The 19524-nt window shown below is 38.9% G+C and overlaps 2 protein-coding genes and 1 long non-coding RNA gene across 3 annotated transcripts; 1 reads left to right on the forward strand and 2 right to left on the reverse strand.

The window, feature by feature from the left end:
• Window positions 1-1104: 1104 nt before the first annotated feature.
• On the reverse strand, window positions 1105-2742 carry LOC130495661 (uncharacterized). The gene has a single exon (XM_056987090.1). The coding sequence runs from the start codon at window positions 2740-2742 to the stop codon at window positions 1105-1107; it is 1638 nt and encodes a 545-aa protein (XP_056843070.1).
• A 7812-nt stretch (window positions 2743-10554) lies between these two features.
• Window positions 10555-11487, reverse strand: LOC130496199 (uncharacterized). Its single transcript, XR_008935293.1, has 3 exons — window positions 11056-11487; window positions 10918-10966; window positions 10555-10643 (listed from the first exon to the last, which is right to left on the reverse strand). It is a non-coding gene; the product is annotated as an uncharacterized LOC130496199 (long non-coding RNA).
• Window positions 11488-13177: 1690 nt separating this feature from the next.
• LOC108810592 (protein unc-13 homolog) lies at window positions 13178-16869 on the forward strand. Its single transcript, XM_018582696.2, has 5 exons — window positions 13178-13844; window positions 13935-14804; window positions 14885-15346; window positions 15420-15609; window positions 15684-16869. Exons 1-5 carry the CDS (start codon window positions 13425-13427, stop codon window positions 16601-16603), a joined length of 2862 nt encoding a protein of 953 aa, XP_018438198.1. The 5' UTR covers window positions 13178-13424; the 3' UTR covers window positions 16604-16869.
• The last annotated feature ends 2655 nt before the right edge of the window (window positions 16870-19524 follow it).

Raw genomic sequence — 19524 nt, forward strand, 5'->3', positions numbered from 1 at the left:
GGTCCCCCAAATCATACCATTGCACCCGTGAACGCTGATGATAGAACTTCCCTTCAGCCTTTGCCAGAACCTGCCACTTCTCTCTCTCAAGATGCTCAAGGCCTGCAGTTTGAGGATCAGGTTGAGTAAGGAGGCGTCTTTGAAGTTCAGCCACTATCTCCCCCTGTGCCTTAACTCTTTCTGTGATGCCACTGAAGTGAGTCTTGTTCAGCTTTCGCAAGTCTTTCTTTAAAGTCTTGAGTGATCTCACCAGCTTGTATTGTTCCGTTCCAACAATGTTTTCTGGATGCCAAGCTTCCCTCACTGTTTCCTCAAAAGAAGGGTGATCAATAACATGATTGAAGAATTTGAAAGGCTTTGGAGCCCTCCTTTGAGCTTCCGGCACACGGAACAGACAAGGAGAGTGATCAGACTGTAGAGGCTCAAGGAATTCCGCGTAGGCTTCTGAAAATCGGACAGACCATGCTTGATTGATGAAAGCGTGATCTATCTTCTTTGATATCGGGCTCGCTGCTTGATTGTTCCACCAGGTAAAAGATAGACCCTTATGTTGTGGTTCAAACAGCTCAGCTTCCTGAAGCGCTAGATTCATATCCTCCATTCCTGAAACATCAATCTCAGAAGTCAAATGATCTGAATGCTGAGATGTTCTAGTTATCTGATTAAAATCCCCCACAACAGCCCATGGGTGATTACGGACTGGTGTAGTGGAATTTAGAGATTCCAGCTCTTCCCATAGTGCTCTCCTATCCTCCACCTCATTGAAAGCATAAACAAAAGTCACCGTGAAACTGATATTTTCCAGGGGCATGAAGAAACCACAAGTAACCGTCTGTGCCGTTGCCTTATAGATTGTAGCCAACACATTAGGGCTCCAGATCACCACAATCCTTGCAGTTCTATGATGCTCCCAATTCGCAAAAAATTTCCATCCCCTAGGAATAGCGTTGATTATTCTCCTAGAGTTTGAGGGTTGTATACGTGCTTCTAAATAAGCTCCAAAAATAGGTCTGTTGGTAGTAATCCAATCCTTGACCATTGTGTGGCGTTCTGTACTATTCAGTCCTCTTACATTCCACGCAAAAAACATACTTATATGTTGGATTAGTGACGTGTGACCTTGCGGCCACTCTTCCGGTTGTTAACCAGAAGAAAAGGAGAAGATGCCTCTGCATCAGTGTGTTCCTGAGGATGAGTTCCTGATTTTCCTCCGCTATGGGTAACGACCACTGTTGTGTTGTAACCCCCCCTGTCCAGATAGAACGCTGGCCTGGATATCTCTTTGATCTCGTCTTCCTTATCTATAACCTCTTCCTCCACAAGAGTAGGTCTCACAAACTCTCCTGGCTCTAAATCCTGAGTTAGCAATTCCACATCATGTTGTATCTCTAGCTCATGAGCGGGAGCCGCCTCATCAGGTGGGTCTGGTGGGAGGTCAACATTGTGGACAGTAGGATTAAAATCAGAATCTTCTACTTGGGCCTCAATTGAAGATTTGTCCTCAACCATAGTACTACGAGCCTGTGATCTTTTCCTCCTTTGACTTCTTGATCTGCCAGGTCTTGAAGTCCTCCTAGGTTTGGGGTCTTTACTAGGCGGCCTTATATTCTTCTGAGATTTCCTGGAAGTACCAGCTTTTGATTCAGACTGTAAGGTAGGACATCTCAGATTTATATGCCCGAACTTGCCGCAGCTATCACACTTCGCAGGCAACCACGGGTATGTCACTTCAATCTCCACTTCTCTTCCATTTGTGAAACCCGAAACAACTCTTGAAGGCAGATCAGCTAGCAAGTCCACTCGTACCCATAGCTTCGCGACTTCAAAATTTGCCTTTCTCTCTGTTTCAGGAGCGAGAGAAACTGGCTTTCCAATTGCCGTGGCAATACGGCTGAGACTTTGTTTGTTAAACAGCAGGTAAGGCACTCCTCTAAGTTCAACAGGAACAACTGCTGTAGAGATCTGAGGCTCTTCTGGAGAGAACTCCGGGGACCAAGGCGCCACATACATTGGCAATCCTGCTATTATCCAAACACTTCTTGCAAGCACCAGAGCGCGAGTACGAGGACTGGTGATTCGAAGTAAAAAGGTTAAGGGGCTCAGCCGGTGAACAAAGATTCTTGGACCAGAGTGACTCCAAATGGCGTTGACAACACCAATAATCCTACCCATATCCGGTGCATCGCCATGAAACCTTGCAAAGAGAAACTCCTGAAATTCCTCTTTAGCTTCCTCCACGTTCTCATCGGGAATCAGAACAAACGGAGCTCCAGAAATGTGCTGCGTTGGAGTTCCAATTTCCTCGAGCAGGGATGACTTATGTAACACTTCAGAGTATTTCCTTGTCTCGCTCTTGGATTGAGAGGTTGACTTGGCTTTGTTTGATACAATCTCCGATTCCGGAGAAGAACTAGATATAACAGGCGCGACATCAGTAGTAGCACCAGCGAGATCAGCAGGAGGAGATGCTTCCTCCACTAAACCCAGAGGTCCGGTGGCGACGACATTACTCAACTCCAGAGAGGGATTGTTAACGGCTCCAGCTCCATTCTGAGTAGACGGCAGGTCACACCCGAGGCTTGAGGAGCCTACTGGTCCAACGGACCCGGGACCTTTCTTCGAATCAGTCGCCGGAGCATGAGAAGAAGAAGACTTCGCAGCCCGCGCCGAGATAGCAACATAACGAGAGAACTTAGAAGAGAAAGGGAGGGAGGCAAGGATGCGCTTTTTCCTCCTCCCCATGGTCGGGATTTCTCGAACGGAGGTGTGAGACCACCGTCGGCGGCGGCGATTTCCGAACCCTAGATCCCCTTTTTATCGCCTTTTAGTAGAGAGAGAAAGTCACCTTTTTTCTCTCGTGTTACGATGTGAGTTTCTTCCACATGTTAGTTTTTTGCATAAACATATTAATTTAAGTATATTTGATATTCAAGCCAGTGATTTATAGTTCTGTTTGTTTTGTATTCTTCGGTTAAGTATCATTGTTTGAAAATGGAGGAACTTAGGATATGACTAGAAAACAAAAGATTCGAAAATGGGATATGGAAAAATAAACAAGGGCTTTTTGCAAAAATGACTCAAAACTTGAAGTCAAACAGAAAACTAACCTTTTCTTTTGACTCATTTTTTTTTTTGAGTTTTTAACCCCACACCTCCATTTAATCTACGAAAATGCCATTAACTTTTTTTTTTGTTTTTCGAAAATGGCTTCTTTACTGTCTCAACCTCATATTCTTCAAGTATTTACAATATTGCCACTACCATGAATAGTGTGAACAACCTTATACGAACTGTTTGGAGCTTTTAATGCCCTTTAATGCACGTAAATCTCTTTACACTCTCTCTGTTTCAATTGTTATGAACTAAAAACAACATTTCTTTCACTTTCTCTCCATATTCATCCAAAAAACTCAAGCTTTTGATTTAAAATATGGGCGATGGTTGACAGAGCCATATTTCTTTCGTTTTGACTTACGGTTGCTTTCGTTTGAAGTTCTTGGTGGTTGGAGAAGACCCTTTGTGCAAACGAAGTCATCTCACCTAGTTTAAGGTACGAATTTAAATTTTTTTCAAAATCTGTTCGCGTAGAAGACTTACAAGTAAGTCATCTGTATGTAGAAGACTTACTGATGAGTCTTCTGGTCAAATGGAAGACTTAAACTAAGTCGTCCAGCTTTGTTTGTTGAAAAAAACACTCCAGACGACTTATATAAGTCGTCTACGAGAAACAGGCTAGTTTTGCATTTGACCGAATCGTGTCAGATCTTGACTATTTCTGGACGACTTACAATTCAGTCGTCTCTGAGAAAGTTAAAATTTCAATATTTTATTAAACTAGACGACTTACGTGTAAGTCGTCTTAGGTTAGTTTTGTAATTGAAAAATAAAACTTCATAATTTAACTTTTACCAGACGACATAATATAAAGTCGTCCCGTCAGAAGACTTAATTTAAAGTCGTCCGGGGAAAGCAAAGTCGTCCAGAATTTTTCCCAATTTTCTGGTCAAACCTTGCTTATCCGGACGACCTTAAATTAAGTCGTCTAGCTGGACGACTTTTAGTTAAGTCGTCTGGAGAAAGTTAAATTTCAAGTTTTATTTTTCAATTACAAAACTAACCGAGGACGACTTACATGTAAGTCGTCTAGTTTGAATAAAATATTGAAATTTTTACTTTCCAGAGACGACTGAATTATAAGTCGTCCAGAAATAGTTAAAGATCTGACACGATTCGGTCAAATGCAAAACTAGCTCGTTTCTCGTAGACGACTTATATATAAGTCGTCTGAATTTTTTTTTTTAACAAACAAAGCCGGACGACTTAGAATTAAGTCGTCCCTTTTAATTTTCAATTGCAAAAGTGACCTCTTTAGACGACTTACCTTTAAGTCTTCTGGACGACTTAATTCTAAGTCGTCTGCGATAATGTTTATTGAACTTCTTCATTTTCTCTATGTTTACTAATGTGTTTTATTTTGAATATTTGCAGATGATTTTAAGTTACATGCAGTGTATGGAGAATGGTTGTTGAGAGATTTCCATTGGGATTTTGTGGTTGATGATCTCAAAGGAGCAAGATTGTTTTTATTGAATGAAGATTCAACACATGCTGAACTTGTTGCAATGGCTCAAGAAGATTATAACCTGGACATGAGATCAGTGACTGTGGAGATTAGCTACTCATTACCAGTAGAAATGATGATGACTCCAGGCAGTCCTCCCATTCATGTTACAAGTGATAGACAAGTTCGAAACTTGCTCGAGATACTCAAAACGCATAGAGTATGTCTTTGTGTATCAAGCCGCAGCAAGGTGGAAACGATTTCAGAGAAAAGAGAAGAAGCTGGTGAATGGGAAGAAGATGTTGGTGATAATGATGAAGCTGGTGAATGGGAAGAAGATGTTGGTGATAATGATGAAGCTGATGAATGTTTTGAAGATGTTGGTGATAATGAGTCTGTTGAAGATGAAAATCAAGATGGGGTGGAGGAAAATGGGGAGGAGGAAAATGGGGAGGAGGATGCTGATAACACTATTGTTGGTGAAACGGATCAGAATGGTGGGATTACAGTCTTATGGAAAGGTTCAAGATGAGGACGAGGAAGATGATGATAATATTTGTTTTGAAGAAATTGAAAAGACATATGCTAAGACAAATGCTATTGAAGGAGGAAAATCGGATTGTACCAGCATCTATGTCAACCAGAGTTTTGTTAGCAAGGATGCACTGCTTTCAGAGCTGCGGTTGACAGCAGTGAGGGGTAGGTTTTATTTCAGAATATACAAATCATCAAAAACTCTCCTTGTGGCAACATGTCGGGTTAGCGGTTGTGGATGGAAGATCAGAGCGAGTGTGAAACATGGGCCAAACACGTTTTGGGTAACAAAGTATGTGGAAAAACATTTATGCTCAATTGGAGACCGAATCGCTCAGCGGAGACACTGTACTCCAAAGTATGTTGGTAGTCTTTTCATTGATCGTGTTGGAATCATTGATGGGATAACTCCACAGCATATCACTGATGCAATGAGGAACATGTTTGGCATGAAGCTTGATTACACCACTTCATACAGAGCACTGTTATATGCACAAAAATTGGTGAGATGATCAGCAGAAGAAGGGTATTCGCGTCTGCCTTCATATCTCGAGCAAATCTCCATTGCAAATCCTGATTCTATCACGGCTATAGAACTTGATTCTATGAAAAGATTTAAGTATCTATTTCTCTCTTTTGGAGCTTCTATCAAAGGTTTTATGTATCAGAGAAGGGTCATTGTGGTGGATGGAACTCACCTAAGTGGAAAGTATGGAGGTGTTATGTTAGTTGCAGCCGCACAAGATGGCAATTTTCAGATATTTCCATTGGCTTTTGGGATCGTGGATGCTGAAGATGAACCTTTTTGGGAATGGTTTTTCACAAAATTGGCTAGTTGTATATCTCATGACAAGCCTCTGGTGATAGTCTCCGACCGGCACGCGGCCATTAAAAGTGCGTGCGAGAAGGTGTTTCCTTGGGCAACCCGAGGAATATGTTATTATCACCTTCAAGATAACATTGTCAAAAAGTTTAAAGGGAAACATCTCATGTACTTGGTGAAAGGGGCTGCTTATGCGCACACGGTTTACGATTTTGACAGGTACATGGCTGAGATACGGAGTGCAAACCCGGAACTTGCAATGTATTTGGAGAAGGCCGACGCCAGGCTATGGTCAAGGGTTTATTGTAAGGGGAACAGGTTCAACATAAAAACAAGCAACATCGCTGAATCTATTAATTCCGCACTGAAGCGAGCAAGAGGATTTCCGATTCCGTTCCTGCTGGAGTTCATAAGGGAGAAGTTAGGAAAATAGTATTGGAAAAGGAGAAAAGATGCTTTGAGTCTCCCAACTGAACATAGCCGGGGTGTTGAATACTTGCTTGCTGTTCGATCAGAGATAGCGGATACGATGACGGTCGAACCAATTGATGGATGGCGTTTCTTTGTCAAAGGTGGCAAAATGGACTGTGTGGTTGATTTTGAACATGTAAAGTGTGATTGTGGTGTCTATGGAGTGGAGAAAATACCTTGCTCTCATGCTATAGCTGCTGGAACACATGCTGGTTTGCATATCTCCACACTTGTATGTCCACTTTACTCAAAGAATCATCTGTATGCAGGATACTCAGAGAATATATATCCTATCGTGTCACAACATATTGAGGAACGAGAATGCTTTCCTCCAAACGTAAAGCGTGGTCCGGGGAGACAAAAGAAATCAAGATGGCAATCTTGGTTGGAGCTATCTAGGATGAGAGGACACAAACCCAGGAAGAAACACAGGGCACGGAGATGCTCAAACTGCAAGGAAACTGGCCATACGAAACCACAATGTACACAACCAGTTGACTAGTTGTCCAGACGACCTAAATTTAAGTCGTCCAGTCTTGATTACCCGTCCAGACGACTAATTCTTAAGTCGTCCAGTGTTTCGTCTACCAGATAACCTTCAAGACGACTAAATCTTAAGTCGTCCAGAAGACCTTCTACTATCCCTTCAAGTGTATTTTTTTTTAGACGACCTTTTACTAAGTCGTCCAGTGTATTTTATTTTTAGACTACCTTCTACTATCCCTTCAAGTGTATTTTTTTAGGCGACCTTTTACTAAGTCGTCCAGTGTATTTTATTTTTAGACTACCTTCTACTATCCCTTCAAGTGTATTTTTTAGACGACCTTTTACTAAGTCGTCCAGTGTATTTTATTTTTAGACTACCTTCTACTATTTTTAGACTACCTTATTTGTAAGTCGTCCAAACCTACCAGACGACTTATTTGTAAGTCGTCAAGCTGGAAAACCTTCCAGACGACTTATTTGTAAGTCGTCCAGCTGGATCCAGACGACTTATTTGTAAGTCGTCCAGCTGGAAAATCTTCCAGACGACTTATTTGTAAGTCGTCCAGCTGGATCCAGACGACTTATTTGTAAGTCGTCCAGCTGGAAAACCTTCCAGACGACTTATTTGTAAGTCGTCCAGCTGGATCCAGACGACTTATATATTTACACAAGTTAGAAAATCTATACAACGACAAGTTCAAATAAATCATACACAAGTTAGAAAATCCATACAACGACAAGTTCAAATACAAATACACAAATCATACACAAGTTAGAAAATCATACACAAGTTAGAAAATCTATACAAAGACAAGTTCAAATACACAAATCATACACAAGTTCAAATACAAATACACAAATCTATACAAAGACAAGTTCAAAGCCATACACAAATCTAATCATACATGCCCACGAACTTATCACCATCCTCATTCTCTTTCAAATGCTGATCAACAAGCTCCGTCCATATAACCACCGCCATATTATCCCTCATACTCTTCACATTGGACCTAGCAAAGTCTTTAGGGCTAAAGGGGACCCCAAGAGCATGACATTCAATGTACTTTAGAGCGTACAGGCCACAATCACCATTGTTGGCCGTGGGTACATCTTTCAGCCGTCTCTCATATGTGTATCGCTCCAACCCGTATTTGGCCCTTCCTTCGTCGGTGTTTGCGTTGACAACAAGCAGATAAGGGACCATCTCGAGAAAAGGCTCCATTATCTCATCCCATGCTTCTGGTATGGTACATTAAGGTATGCTGTCCCAGACGACTATGTACCTGTTAGGGATCGATATCCAAATAGCAACCCAATGTTTGTTGTTCAAGTTCATTGGCGCATATATATCATCAATGTCCTCCCCCCACTTCTTGTTTGATTGGCAAAATGAAGGTATTGATCCGTCATAAAAACTCGACGCCCCACCAGGTAGCATTCTTCCTAAACCTTTGTGATCAGGTTGCGATGCTTTGAAGAACAGATACTGGTCTCTCCAAGACTGGTCAAAGTTGTGATCCAGGAAGCACATTCGCTCGCTCCGGAAAGCTTGTGGGTTCTCCTGATACCTCTGCCTCAGCACATTAATCCAAGCATCCATATGTAATACAAGTTAGAACCTTCCAGACGACTTTTATTTAAGTCGTCCAAACCTACCAGACGACTTATTTGTAAGTCGTCCAGCTGGAAAACCTTACAGACGACTTATTTGTAAGTCGTCCAGCTGGAAAACCTTCCAGACGAGTTATTGGTAAGTCGTCCAGCTGGAAAACCTTCCAGACGACTTATATATTTACAAATCTATACAAAGACAAGTTACCAGACGACTTAAAGATAAGCAGAAGACTTACTACGTCTTCCAGCCATCCTTGGGTGTCCGGAGGATGTGATACCACCAAGTTGGTGCTGTACGTGGTTTGTCCTCATGCTTAGTGAAATAATAACTGCAAACAAAAAAGCAATCAGTTTTGGTAGACTAAATCAAGCTATTATGGGTAAAGCAATCACTTACGGATCAGTTTTCAACCAATCAGCGAGCTCCTTCATCTTAGGTCTATTTAGTGTGGGAAATGGATTATACTTTGCCACTTTAAGGAGTTTCTTTCTCTATGCCGTATAAGGAGATATCTGCGTGGGAGCAGGTTTCTTCGTTCGTTCACTCCTTGCACGCACAGAAGCAGTGGGAGCTGTTTTGTCCAATACAACCAGGCTCGTTCTGAAACTGGCACGCTTGGATCGGTGGAAGCGAAGCTCGGTTGTTGATCGTTGGAAGCGAAGCTCGGTTGGTCAGTGGAAGTGAGAGGAACAATCTCTTTGGAGGTGACACCATCTGCTTTATCCTCCGGCAAGATCTTATATACCGAGATACATGACTTCCCAGCAATCCATGGTCCACTTCCACGGTCTCCGATCATACATGACTTTAATGATGTTCTCCGCGGGCACGTCCTCAACCTCAGAGTCCCATTTTGGCCACATTTCACTAATGTCCTTCTCAACAAAGTTGATCACGCGGGTCTGCAGTAAATAGAAGAAGAATCGAGTTAGATATTTGAAATAAAATACTAAATAGACGACTTAATTATAAGTCATCTACTAAGTCGTCCAGCTGGACGACTTTCCAGACGACTTATTATAAGTCGTCTACTAAGTCGTCCAGCTGGAAGACCTTCCAGACGACTTATTATAAGTCGTCTACTAAGTCGTCCAGCTGGAAGACCTTCCAGACGACTTATAATAAGTCGTCTACTAAGTCGTCCAGCTGGAAGACATTCCAGACGACTTATTATAAGTCGTCTACTAAGTCGTCCAGCTGGAAGACCTTCCAGACGACTTATAATAAGTCGTCTACTAAGTCGTCCAGCTGGAAGACCTTCCAGACGACTTAATTAAGTGAAGATGGAAAGGTACCTGACTCAAGATAGCAGCTTTCATGAATCTGCGGCCTCTGCTGCCATCGTAAGCCAGAATCGGTGGAAGCGGTGGAAGCGAACTGTTTAATCTGGGACTACCAATACTAGCACCCATTCCCGGCAGAGCTGTGTACGCCCAGACCTGAAGAACTTGTATAAACCCATCCACGGTGTAACAGCCAGTAATCTCTTTGGTCCACAAAGAGTCCATCAGCACCTTAAACGAGACTCTCCCCCATGGATAATTCTCAAACCGTTCTAAATCCATCACTAGCCATGCCAGAGTAGCTCGTGTAGCGGTTGAAAACTTTCTCCCTTCAATGAATCCAGTGAAGATGGAAAGGTACGCGAGCCGCTTGCGATCTTCCGTGGACCAATCCCCGCATCTCTTCAGTGCATCTATTATCTGATCAGTAGTTGGCCCAGCTTCCAGATGAACTCCCATCATCCCCCAGAAAGAAACCATCTCTGGGGTAACATCACATTTTGGTGTGTCAAGGTCCTCGATGTACTCGCAGTTTAGACCAGTGATCATTTCAAACTCTAACAGTGAAAACCTCAAAGGTTCTGGACCAACGAGACACCACATCTCGTACTTCTTCTTAATGTCTAGCTTTAAACAGAGCATGTGGTGAACCAGCCTTGAAGCCCAACCAAATCCCTGCTCCTTGAACTTGATGAAAACTCCCAATCTCGACTCATTGAGCTCTTCAAATTCTTTCTCAGTGAGAGCTCCCTTAAGAGCAGCATGCAACCTGTTGTTATCTGAATGATACGAAATGCTATGCTGGGGTTCTGGCTCTTCCCCTAATGTGTATAACCTACGGGGGAGTTCTGGAATATCCATCCTTTTTGTCTGCAAAATAATCAAAGACAACAATAGAAGTCAGAACACAAGCTAAATCAATCACGCCTTAATTGTTACTCCAGACGACTTAGTAGACAACTTTAATATAAGTCGTCTGGAAAGTCGTCCAACTGGACGACTTAGTTGACGACTTATATTTAAGTCGTCTGAAAAGTCTTCCAAATGGACGACTTATATTTAAGTCGTCTACTAAGTCGTCCAGTTGGAAGACTTTCCAGACGACTTACTTACAAGTCTTCCAGTAGAAAAATTTCAAGCGGACCTGATTAGTCGCAGAAGGAGTTGGAGTACTCGTCATTGTGGTTATAGATCTGAAAAAATAAACGTGAAACGGTGAGAATGAGTAAATTGATAGAGACAACGTTTTATGTTCATCTTTTCCTCGAGATTGATGACTTACCGGCGTTAGGGTTTACAGAGAAACGGCGCTACGGTTTACAGAGAAGAAGCGGCGGCGCTAGGGTTTAGAAGAAGCGGCGGTGCTAGCTAGTGTTTAGAGGAAGCGGCGGTGAGAACGTTGGTGAGCAAGGTGGCGAGGGTGACGGTTTGTTCGGAAATAGTGGAAGCGGGGGCGCTAGGGTTTAGAGGAATCGGCGGCGCTAGGGTTAGAAGAAGCTGCGGCGACAACGGTGAGAATGAAGTGAGATAGATAGCCGACGTTGAGAACGATGGTTTGTTCGGAAATAGTGGGAATTCGAATCGCCTTTGATATCGCCGGTGAGAGAGAACTGTTAGGGTTTCTGAATTTCGCGGAAAATGAAAAAAAAAATCACCTTATATATTGGGTAAATAATCCGGTTAGCTTTAAAAGTACATTGGTAAACTTTAAGGTTTGGTCCGGTTTAGACGACTTATTCTGGCTGATAATGTACATCAGACGACCTAATATTTAGTCGTCTGTGCACAGAAGACTAAATATTAAGTCGTCCCAGACCCTAAAATGAACCCCTAAACTAAAATGACTAAATTAACTTACTAACCACGTTATAAAATCAAATTATACTTCAATAGTGTTTACTATACACAGAAATGAACACGCTTAGGTAATTTTAAAAATTTTCAAAAACGGTTTTAATGCTTTCCAAAATCTAACCCTAAGAACACATACAATACTACAACATATGTTGATGAAACATAAACTAAAGAATATCATGACTCACTACTTTCACTCATCTGGGCTGAAAACAATTGAAATTTGTTATATATTAATTTATATCTCTTAAGACATATGTTAATTACATAATTCCAATTTTTCACTTATCAAAATATTTTTTACAAAATTTTTAAATTATGTTTAAGAATAACTGTCCAGACGACTTTAAGTTAAGTCGTCTGGACGACTTATTTTTAAGTCGTCTAAACAGACGACTTGCGAAGGGTATAAACGTAAAAAAATCCGTTTTTTTGTTTGTTCACAAAGAGATAATTGTAATTTCAATAGCCTTTTAGGTTACTTTTGCCTTTGACCCAAGTTGGGGTATTCTTTTGGGTTTGACTCCAAATTTTGAGTCACACTTATCAATTCTCCCAATAAACAATGGTCAACAACCGCCGCACTACATGGATCTATAAATTAAAGCATATCTTATAAGTTATAACTCCCATATTAAAAAAAAAACTAAAAATTTAAGTACACTCGAACATTTGTAAAGTCTTCTTTTAATTTTCACATACATCTATCTTTTTTTTTGACAACTTTCACATACATCTATCTGTTATGCAAATTTTGCATTAACTAAACAAAAGATTATTCAAAATTTGATATCCGCTTCAAAAATCTAGATATTGGGGCCAGATTTGAATGCCAAGTCTGAGTATTCTTTTTTTTTGAAACTGATTTGTAAGTCTGAGTATTCTTGTGATTGACCATAACTTTTTAGTTGAATGCGTACTACTCCTTGTTAATGCCGTGTGAAAATGTTGTCATGAATGGAAGAGAAAAATGCCGTGTGCACAATTTGAATATTTCCTTCGATCTAAAGTCTAGAACAGACAAAATGGCAGAAAGTCTTCTTCAACTCTTGGCATTGCTGCTGGAAATAAAATTTAAATTTTTTTTGAAACAATTTAAAGTATTACTGAATTTGTGTTCAAATAATAATAGCTGAGCCCAGAGGCCCCAGACCTTATATTATAGGTCAAACATCAATTTTCAGTTTTGAATCTCTTTTTTTTTTTTCTGAACACCTTTCAATTTTTAATCTAGAACCATGTAATTTCTTTCAAATTTCAACTTGACTGAGATTGATTTACCATTTTAAATTTCATAACGATCCCTTTTTTTGCCTGTAAACCAGTTCCTAATCTCTTATATTGATGATTTCTCTGGTACAAAAACAACAGAGAATAAAAAATATATTAAATGACCTGCACATACCTTCACATCTCCGTATATATGCGTTTGGTGTCGAAAGAAAACACCTGTCTCGCTTGGTTTTACTTTTTTTTGTTTGCTTCTCCAAAAGTCATTCATTCTTTAACCTCAAGCAAGAATCATAATCTGCCCAACCCAACCCAACCCAACCCAACCCAAATTCTTCATCTTTTTTTAATTTATATCCAAAGAACCATCAAAATAAAAGTATTTTGTAATTTCTTTATTTCGCTGTGATAAGACAATGATTGTATCATCATCATAATAGTTGGCCTGATCATTCCCAAAAAATTCTCTTGTAAACGCAAACACAAAGGGAGAAGAGGATCTTTGGTACTGTGCTCTAAAATCACAACAAGGGGTTTTGAGTTTTTTAGCTCTCTCTCCAAGTGAAAATGGAACCTCTACCTTCTCCTTTCGGCGACCCAGCCCCGAACTTATCCGATTCGGAGCTCCGAGAAACCGCTTACGAGATCTTAGTCGCTGCTTGCCGCACCACCGGAAGCCGCCCCCTCACTTTCATCCCCCAATCTCCCAAGTCCGATCGAACCAACGGCGTAGCAGCGCTATCGGCGTCTCCGTCGCTTCACAGATCTCTGACGTCGACCGCCGCCAGCAGAGTGAAGAAGGCGCTAGGGATGAAGAAACGAAGCGGCGGCGGAGAAGCCGGCAGAGAAGGAGGAGAATCCTCGGGTCAACCCGATCGGGTCAAGAAGTCCGTAACGGTGGGTGAGTTAGTTCGTGTTCAGATGCGAATCTCTGAGCAGATCGATTCACGGATTCGTAGAGCTCTCCTCAGGATCGCTTCTGGTCAGGTACCGAAAAGATCTGTTTTTAATTAATTGCAGATTCTCATTTTTAGTTTTTTTTTAATTACAATTTTGTGATTTTTTTTGATTATTTAGCTAGGGAGGCGTGTGGAGACAATGGTTCTACCTCTTGAGCTTCTCCAACAGCTCAAAGCGACAGACTTTCCTGATCACGATGAGTATATCTCATGGCAAAGAAGAAACTTGAAGCTTCTAGAAGCCGGTCTCATCTTACATCCTCATGTTCCTTTGAGCAAGTCTGATAGATCTGTTCAACAGCTTAAGCAAATCATCCGTTCCGGTCTCGAGAGGCCGTTAGACACCGGGAAGATCACCGGAGAGTCGCAGAATCTCAGGAGTGTAGTAATGTCTCTCGCTACTCGTTCTAACAACGACGGGATTGGTCCTGACACTTGTCATTGGGCTGATGGGTTTCCGTTGAATCTTAGAATCTATCAGATGCTTTTGGAGTCTTGTTTTGATGTCAACGATGAGTTATCGGTTGTTGAGGAGGTGGATGAAGTTCTGGAGCTTATAAAGAAGACATGGCCTGTCTTGGGGATGAACCAGATGGTTCACAATGTTTGTTTCCTCTGGGTGTTGTTTAATCGGTATGTTGCAACTGGTCAAGTGGAGAATGACTTGCTTGTGGCTGCTCATAACTTGATACTCGAAGTTGAGAACGATGCAAAGGAGACGAATGATCCTAAGTATTCCAAGATCTCGAGCTCTGTTTTGAGTTTGATTTTGGATTGGGCTGAGAAGAGGCTTCTTGCTTACCATGATACTTTCAACATCGATAACGTCGAGACCCTTGAAACGACGGTTTCTCTGGGGATCTCGGTAGCCAAAGTACTCGGTGAAGATGCTTCTAGCGAGTATAGGAGGAAAAAAAAGAGTGTGGACTCAGGGCGTGATCGAGTTGATACCTACATCAGATCTTCTTTACGTATGGCCTTCTCGCAGGTTTGTTAACTTTTCTTATTTGAATCAGTCTGTTACGTGTCTGCAGCTGTTTATGTATCTCTTTTGGGGGTTTGTAACAGACAAAGAAGATGGTGGAACATAGCAAGCGTTCAAAATCTCGTCAGACCAGCACGAGCAATCTTCCTGCTCTTGCGATTCTTGCAGAGGATATTGGTCATTTAGCTTTCAACGAGAAGGCGATATTCAGTCCAATCTTAAAGAACTGGCATCCTCTTTCAGCTGGTGTGGCTGCAGCTACGCTTCATTCGTGCTATGGAGCCGAGCTAAAGAAATTCGTTTCTGGTATAACCGAGTTGACGCCAGATGCTATAAGAGTACTCACCGCTGCAGATAAGCTTGAGAAGGATCTGGTGCAGATTGCAGTTCAAGACGCAGTTGATAGTGATGATGGCGGTAAGTCGGTTATAAGAGAGATGCCTCCTTTTGAAGCGGAAGTTGTTATAGGCAACCTTGTGAAATCATGGATCAAGACCCGAGTTGATAGACTGAAGGAGTGGATTGATCGGAATCTCCAGCAAGAGGTACATAACAGTTTTACTTTGTATGTTCTTTTAAGAGTTATATTGATGATGATAGGTGTGTCTCTGTCTTCAGGCATGGAATCCGAAATTGAATAAACTTGGCATTGCTCCTTCTTCCGTGGATGTACTGAGGATGGTAGATGAGACATTGGAAGCGTTTTTCTTGTTGCCGATTCTCTTGCATACAGTTTTACTTCCAGAGCTAACGTCAGGCCTTGACAAGTGTATGCAGCATTATGTAGCAAAGGCCAAATCTTCCTGCGGTATGCATATTCTCTTGTTGATTCTCTTGTTTCATGAATGATTAAACCTCATATGCTTTGTTGGTTTCCATTAGGCTCGAGGATTACATTTCTACCTGCGTTGCCTGCCTTAACAAGATGTTCCGTTGGGTCAAGACTACATGGTGTCTTCAAGAAGAAGGAGAAGCCAATGGCTGCTTCTAACCGGAGAAAATCACAGCTCGGGACGGGTAATGACTCAGCTGAAATACTCCAGTTCTGTTGCAGAATCAACACTCTGCATTACATCAGGACCGAGCTTGAATCCTCCGGGAGAAAAACACTAAACCGTCTCCCGGAATCCGACATAGCTGCCTTTGATGGTAAACCTAAAATCTTTGAACAGTCGATCGGTTACTGCTCGAAAGGAATACAGCAACTCTCTGAAGCAACTGCTTACAAGATCGTCTTCCACGATCTGAGCAACGTTCTCTGGGACGGTCTGTACGTGGGAGAAGTATCTTCCTCGAGGGTCGAGTCCTTTCTTCAAGAACTCGAACGTTGCCTTGAGATTATTTCATCATCCGTTCACGATAGAGTCAGAACCAGAGTCATTTCAGACATCATGAGAGCTTCTTTCGACGGGTTCTTACTAGTCCTCCTCGCTGGTGGACCATCGCGTAGCTTCACGGTTCAAGATTCCGATGCGGTAGACGAGGATTTCAAGTTTCTATGCGATCTTTTCTGGTCAAACGGAGACGGGTTGCCTTTGGATTTGATTGAGAAGGTTTCGACGACGGTCAAGAGTATACTTCCGCTGCTGCGTACTGATACGGACTCTCTTATAGAACGGTTTAAAGCAGTGTGTCTGGAGAATCACGGTTCAGACAGAGGGAAGCTTCCGTTGCCGCCGACTTCTGGACCGTGGAGTCCGACAGAAGCGAACACGCTGTTGAGGGTTTTGTGTTACCGTTATGATGAGTCTGCGACGAAGTTTCTGAAGAGAACGTATAACTTGCCGAGGAAGCTAACTTGAGAATATGACGTGGGAATGGGAGGTACACCGGTCTAGTGTGAGATGTGGTATATTTCTTTGGCTTGATGAGAAACAATTTGGTATTTGATAAGTTACCTGTACAAGAAAGTAGAAAGAGTTTTTGTGTAACGTTCTTCAGTTGTACTTGTACTATTCCTTTTTTTTTGTAACACATTGTACTTGTACTATTCTGCGTGTAGTTTTTTTTTTCTTTTTGTTATGTGTTGTCAACTATATAATAGAGTATTCGTATAATTATACTTTCACTTCTTCCGTCTCTTTATCTCAATGACTGTTTGTTCTCTTACAAACTCCAAACATATTTGTAATAAGCTGCAAAAATATGCCAAAATATTTGTTATACTATATAGTTCAAGAAGAAAAATAAAAGAATACAAAGACATCACTGAAATCAAACTCATTGATCAAGAACATCTTTATACCATATCAGAATTTATTTATTTTTGTTTATATTTAACAAAAAAATATTTTAATAATAAAATCCACCAATTAAGTTTGTCAAAACTCAGTTTTCAATGCAAAAATCTCTAACTAATTTTATAAGATAATTCTCCTAAATATACTAAGTTTTTGTTACAAAAAACCTTAGAAGAAAAATGATCAAAATGTTTTATTTAAAAAGTAAAATATCATTATATCCTAAATATATAAATATAAATAAAAAATAAAAACTAAAAAAAATTGAATTATATATTTTCAAATTCTAACTTTTTCTAATTTTTTCACAAATTTTTTTTTCAAAATTTCTTTTTGAAATTCGAAAATGCTTTTTGAAACTATTTTTAAAAAAATATTTTAAAATTTTTAAAATTTATTTTTGTTTTATTAAATATTAAACCTTAATCCTAAAACCCCAACCCCACCCTTTAATTCTAAATTATAATGTTTAGATTAGTTAGCATACAAATATAAGTGTATATTTACTTCTTAAATAAAATATTTTGGTCATTTTGATCCTTAAATACTATATTTATGACAAAAAAATAGACATATCCTAAGGAATTTCTCAAATTTATATAATGAAGTATACATCGTGTATTTACAGTGCCAGTAAAACAAATTGTTGCTACTAGTAAATCTATAGTTTGTATTTTTAGCCTAAGAAAAGATTAGTTTACATTTTAGTGTATGGGCTGCCAAACAACTGAGAAATAACGAATGAATCAATTGCAAAGTCCAATACTACCATTTTTTTAATAAAGCAACTAAAATTTGACAGGGATTTTTTTTTTGAAATTAAATAGTGAATTTTTATATAAGATAGTATATAATTTTGAGTACATTTATCTGGAACTATGAACCAAAACATACCAAATTGAATAAATCAAAACTAAAACTGAACTGAATTTCAACAACTATGTAAATCTTATATCTTTAAAACCTAAAATTGAAACTAAACCGAAATATATAGATATCTACATTTTTAAAATATAAATTATACACCTACAAATATTAACTATATTTAATTTCTACATAACCAAATATCTTTAAAATATTTTTTCTAAATCGAATCACCCGAAAACCTGAAAATAATTTTATTCAAATATTAAAAATTACCCTGAACTATTCGATATTTTTATCTCAACAACTCGAGTTATCCGATAATTAAGAATCGAACTAGAACCGAATTGGGCCTATTTTTTTTTTGCATAATAGCCGGTTCCCAACTTCACTATCGAATCAAAATAACCCAGATGAAACTAAACTAAACTTTGTAAATACCTGAATGGTTCATAAATTTCTAGAACCAAAACATAAAAAACCAAATTACCGAACCGGAACCAAATGCTGAGGACTAATAATGCATCTACATTTAAATGGTGTGAAGAAAGTATTCTATTTTTACAGATTATTTAACTCCTTTTATTGGAGGTATATATCTGTTTTATAGACGAAGTAAAATATAAGCATTGTTCATGTCCAATCTAGACATGCGGTCGAACTAATAAATTCGGTGGCCGTATATAATACATATTGGTTTATGTTCTTTATGTAGCATTCTATCTGGATTCTACCAACTGATATGTTTCCACAAGATTTTGATTCAATAAAAATATTAATTAAAAATCTGATAAACCCTCCACCCTTAACCTATGAGCCAACACAAGTTAATACGATAAAACCATGAAAATCTGATAATATGTTTCTAAAAACTGATTTAACTTTTCATATATTTTATAACTAGGTGTTTTCCTGCACCATGTGCAGAAATAAAAGTTTTAAAATATAATTTATTTTAAAATACAAATTTTATTAATTTTTTATTTTGTTAATTTTTGATTTTATTATTTGCTTACAATATATAATCTTAATTTAATCATATGTAAAACTTTAAGATTAAAAAAAATATTTTTATTCAATGTATATTTAGTAATATATATGTATATCTTTTTCTAAAATATATTCATTCAAATTTTGTAAATGTAAGAGAAAATTTTGTTAAGTGTATAATTATCAAAACATAAAACTAAATAATTTTCTAAAATTTATGGATATTAAAAATAAACTAATAGTATTGGACTAGAAAAATTACATTTAAAAACTGTATAATTTTGAAGAATTGTTTTACTAATAATAACTATAAAATATAATTAACTTTTGAAAATACAAGATAATATTATATTTCTATTTATAACATTATATTATTTATTGCTAAATTAATGATGATATATGAGTTATTACCATATTTTTAAAATTTACTAAAAATACAAATCAATAATAAATGTAAATGTCTATGTCACTATTTAAAGAAAATTATATATTTTTTTAAAAATGCATAGTATTTTGAAGAATTGTTTTTAGTAATAAAAATTATATACTTATAAAAATATAGCTAAATAATATTTCGAAATTTTAATTATTATTATATTTCTATTTAATTTATTATTTATTGTTATATT

Source organism: Raphanus sativus, chromosome 6, assembly GCF_000801105.2.
Source record: "Raphanus sativus cultivar WK10039 chromosome 6, ASM80110v3, whole genome shotgun sequence".
Classification (NCBI taxonomy): Eukaryota; Viridiplantae; Streptophyta; class Magnoliopsida; order Brassicales; family Brassicaceae; genus Raphanus; species Raphanus sativus.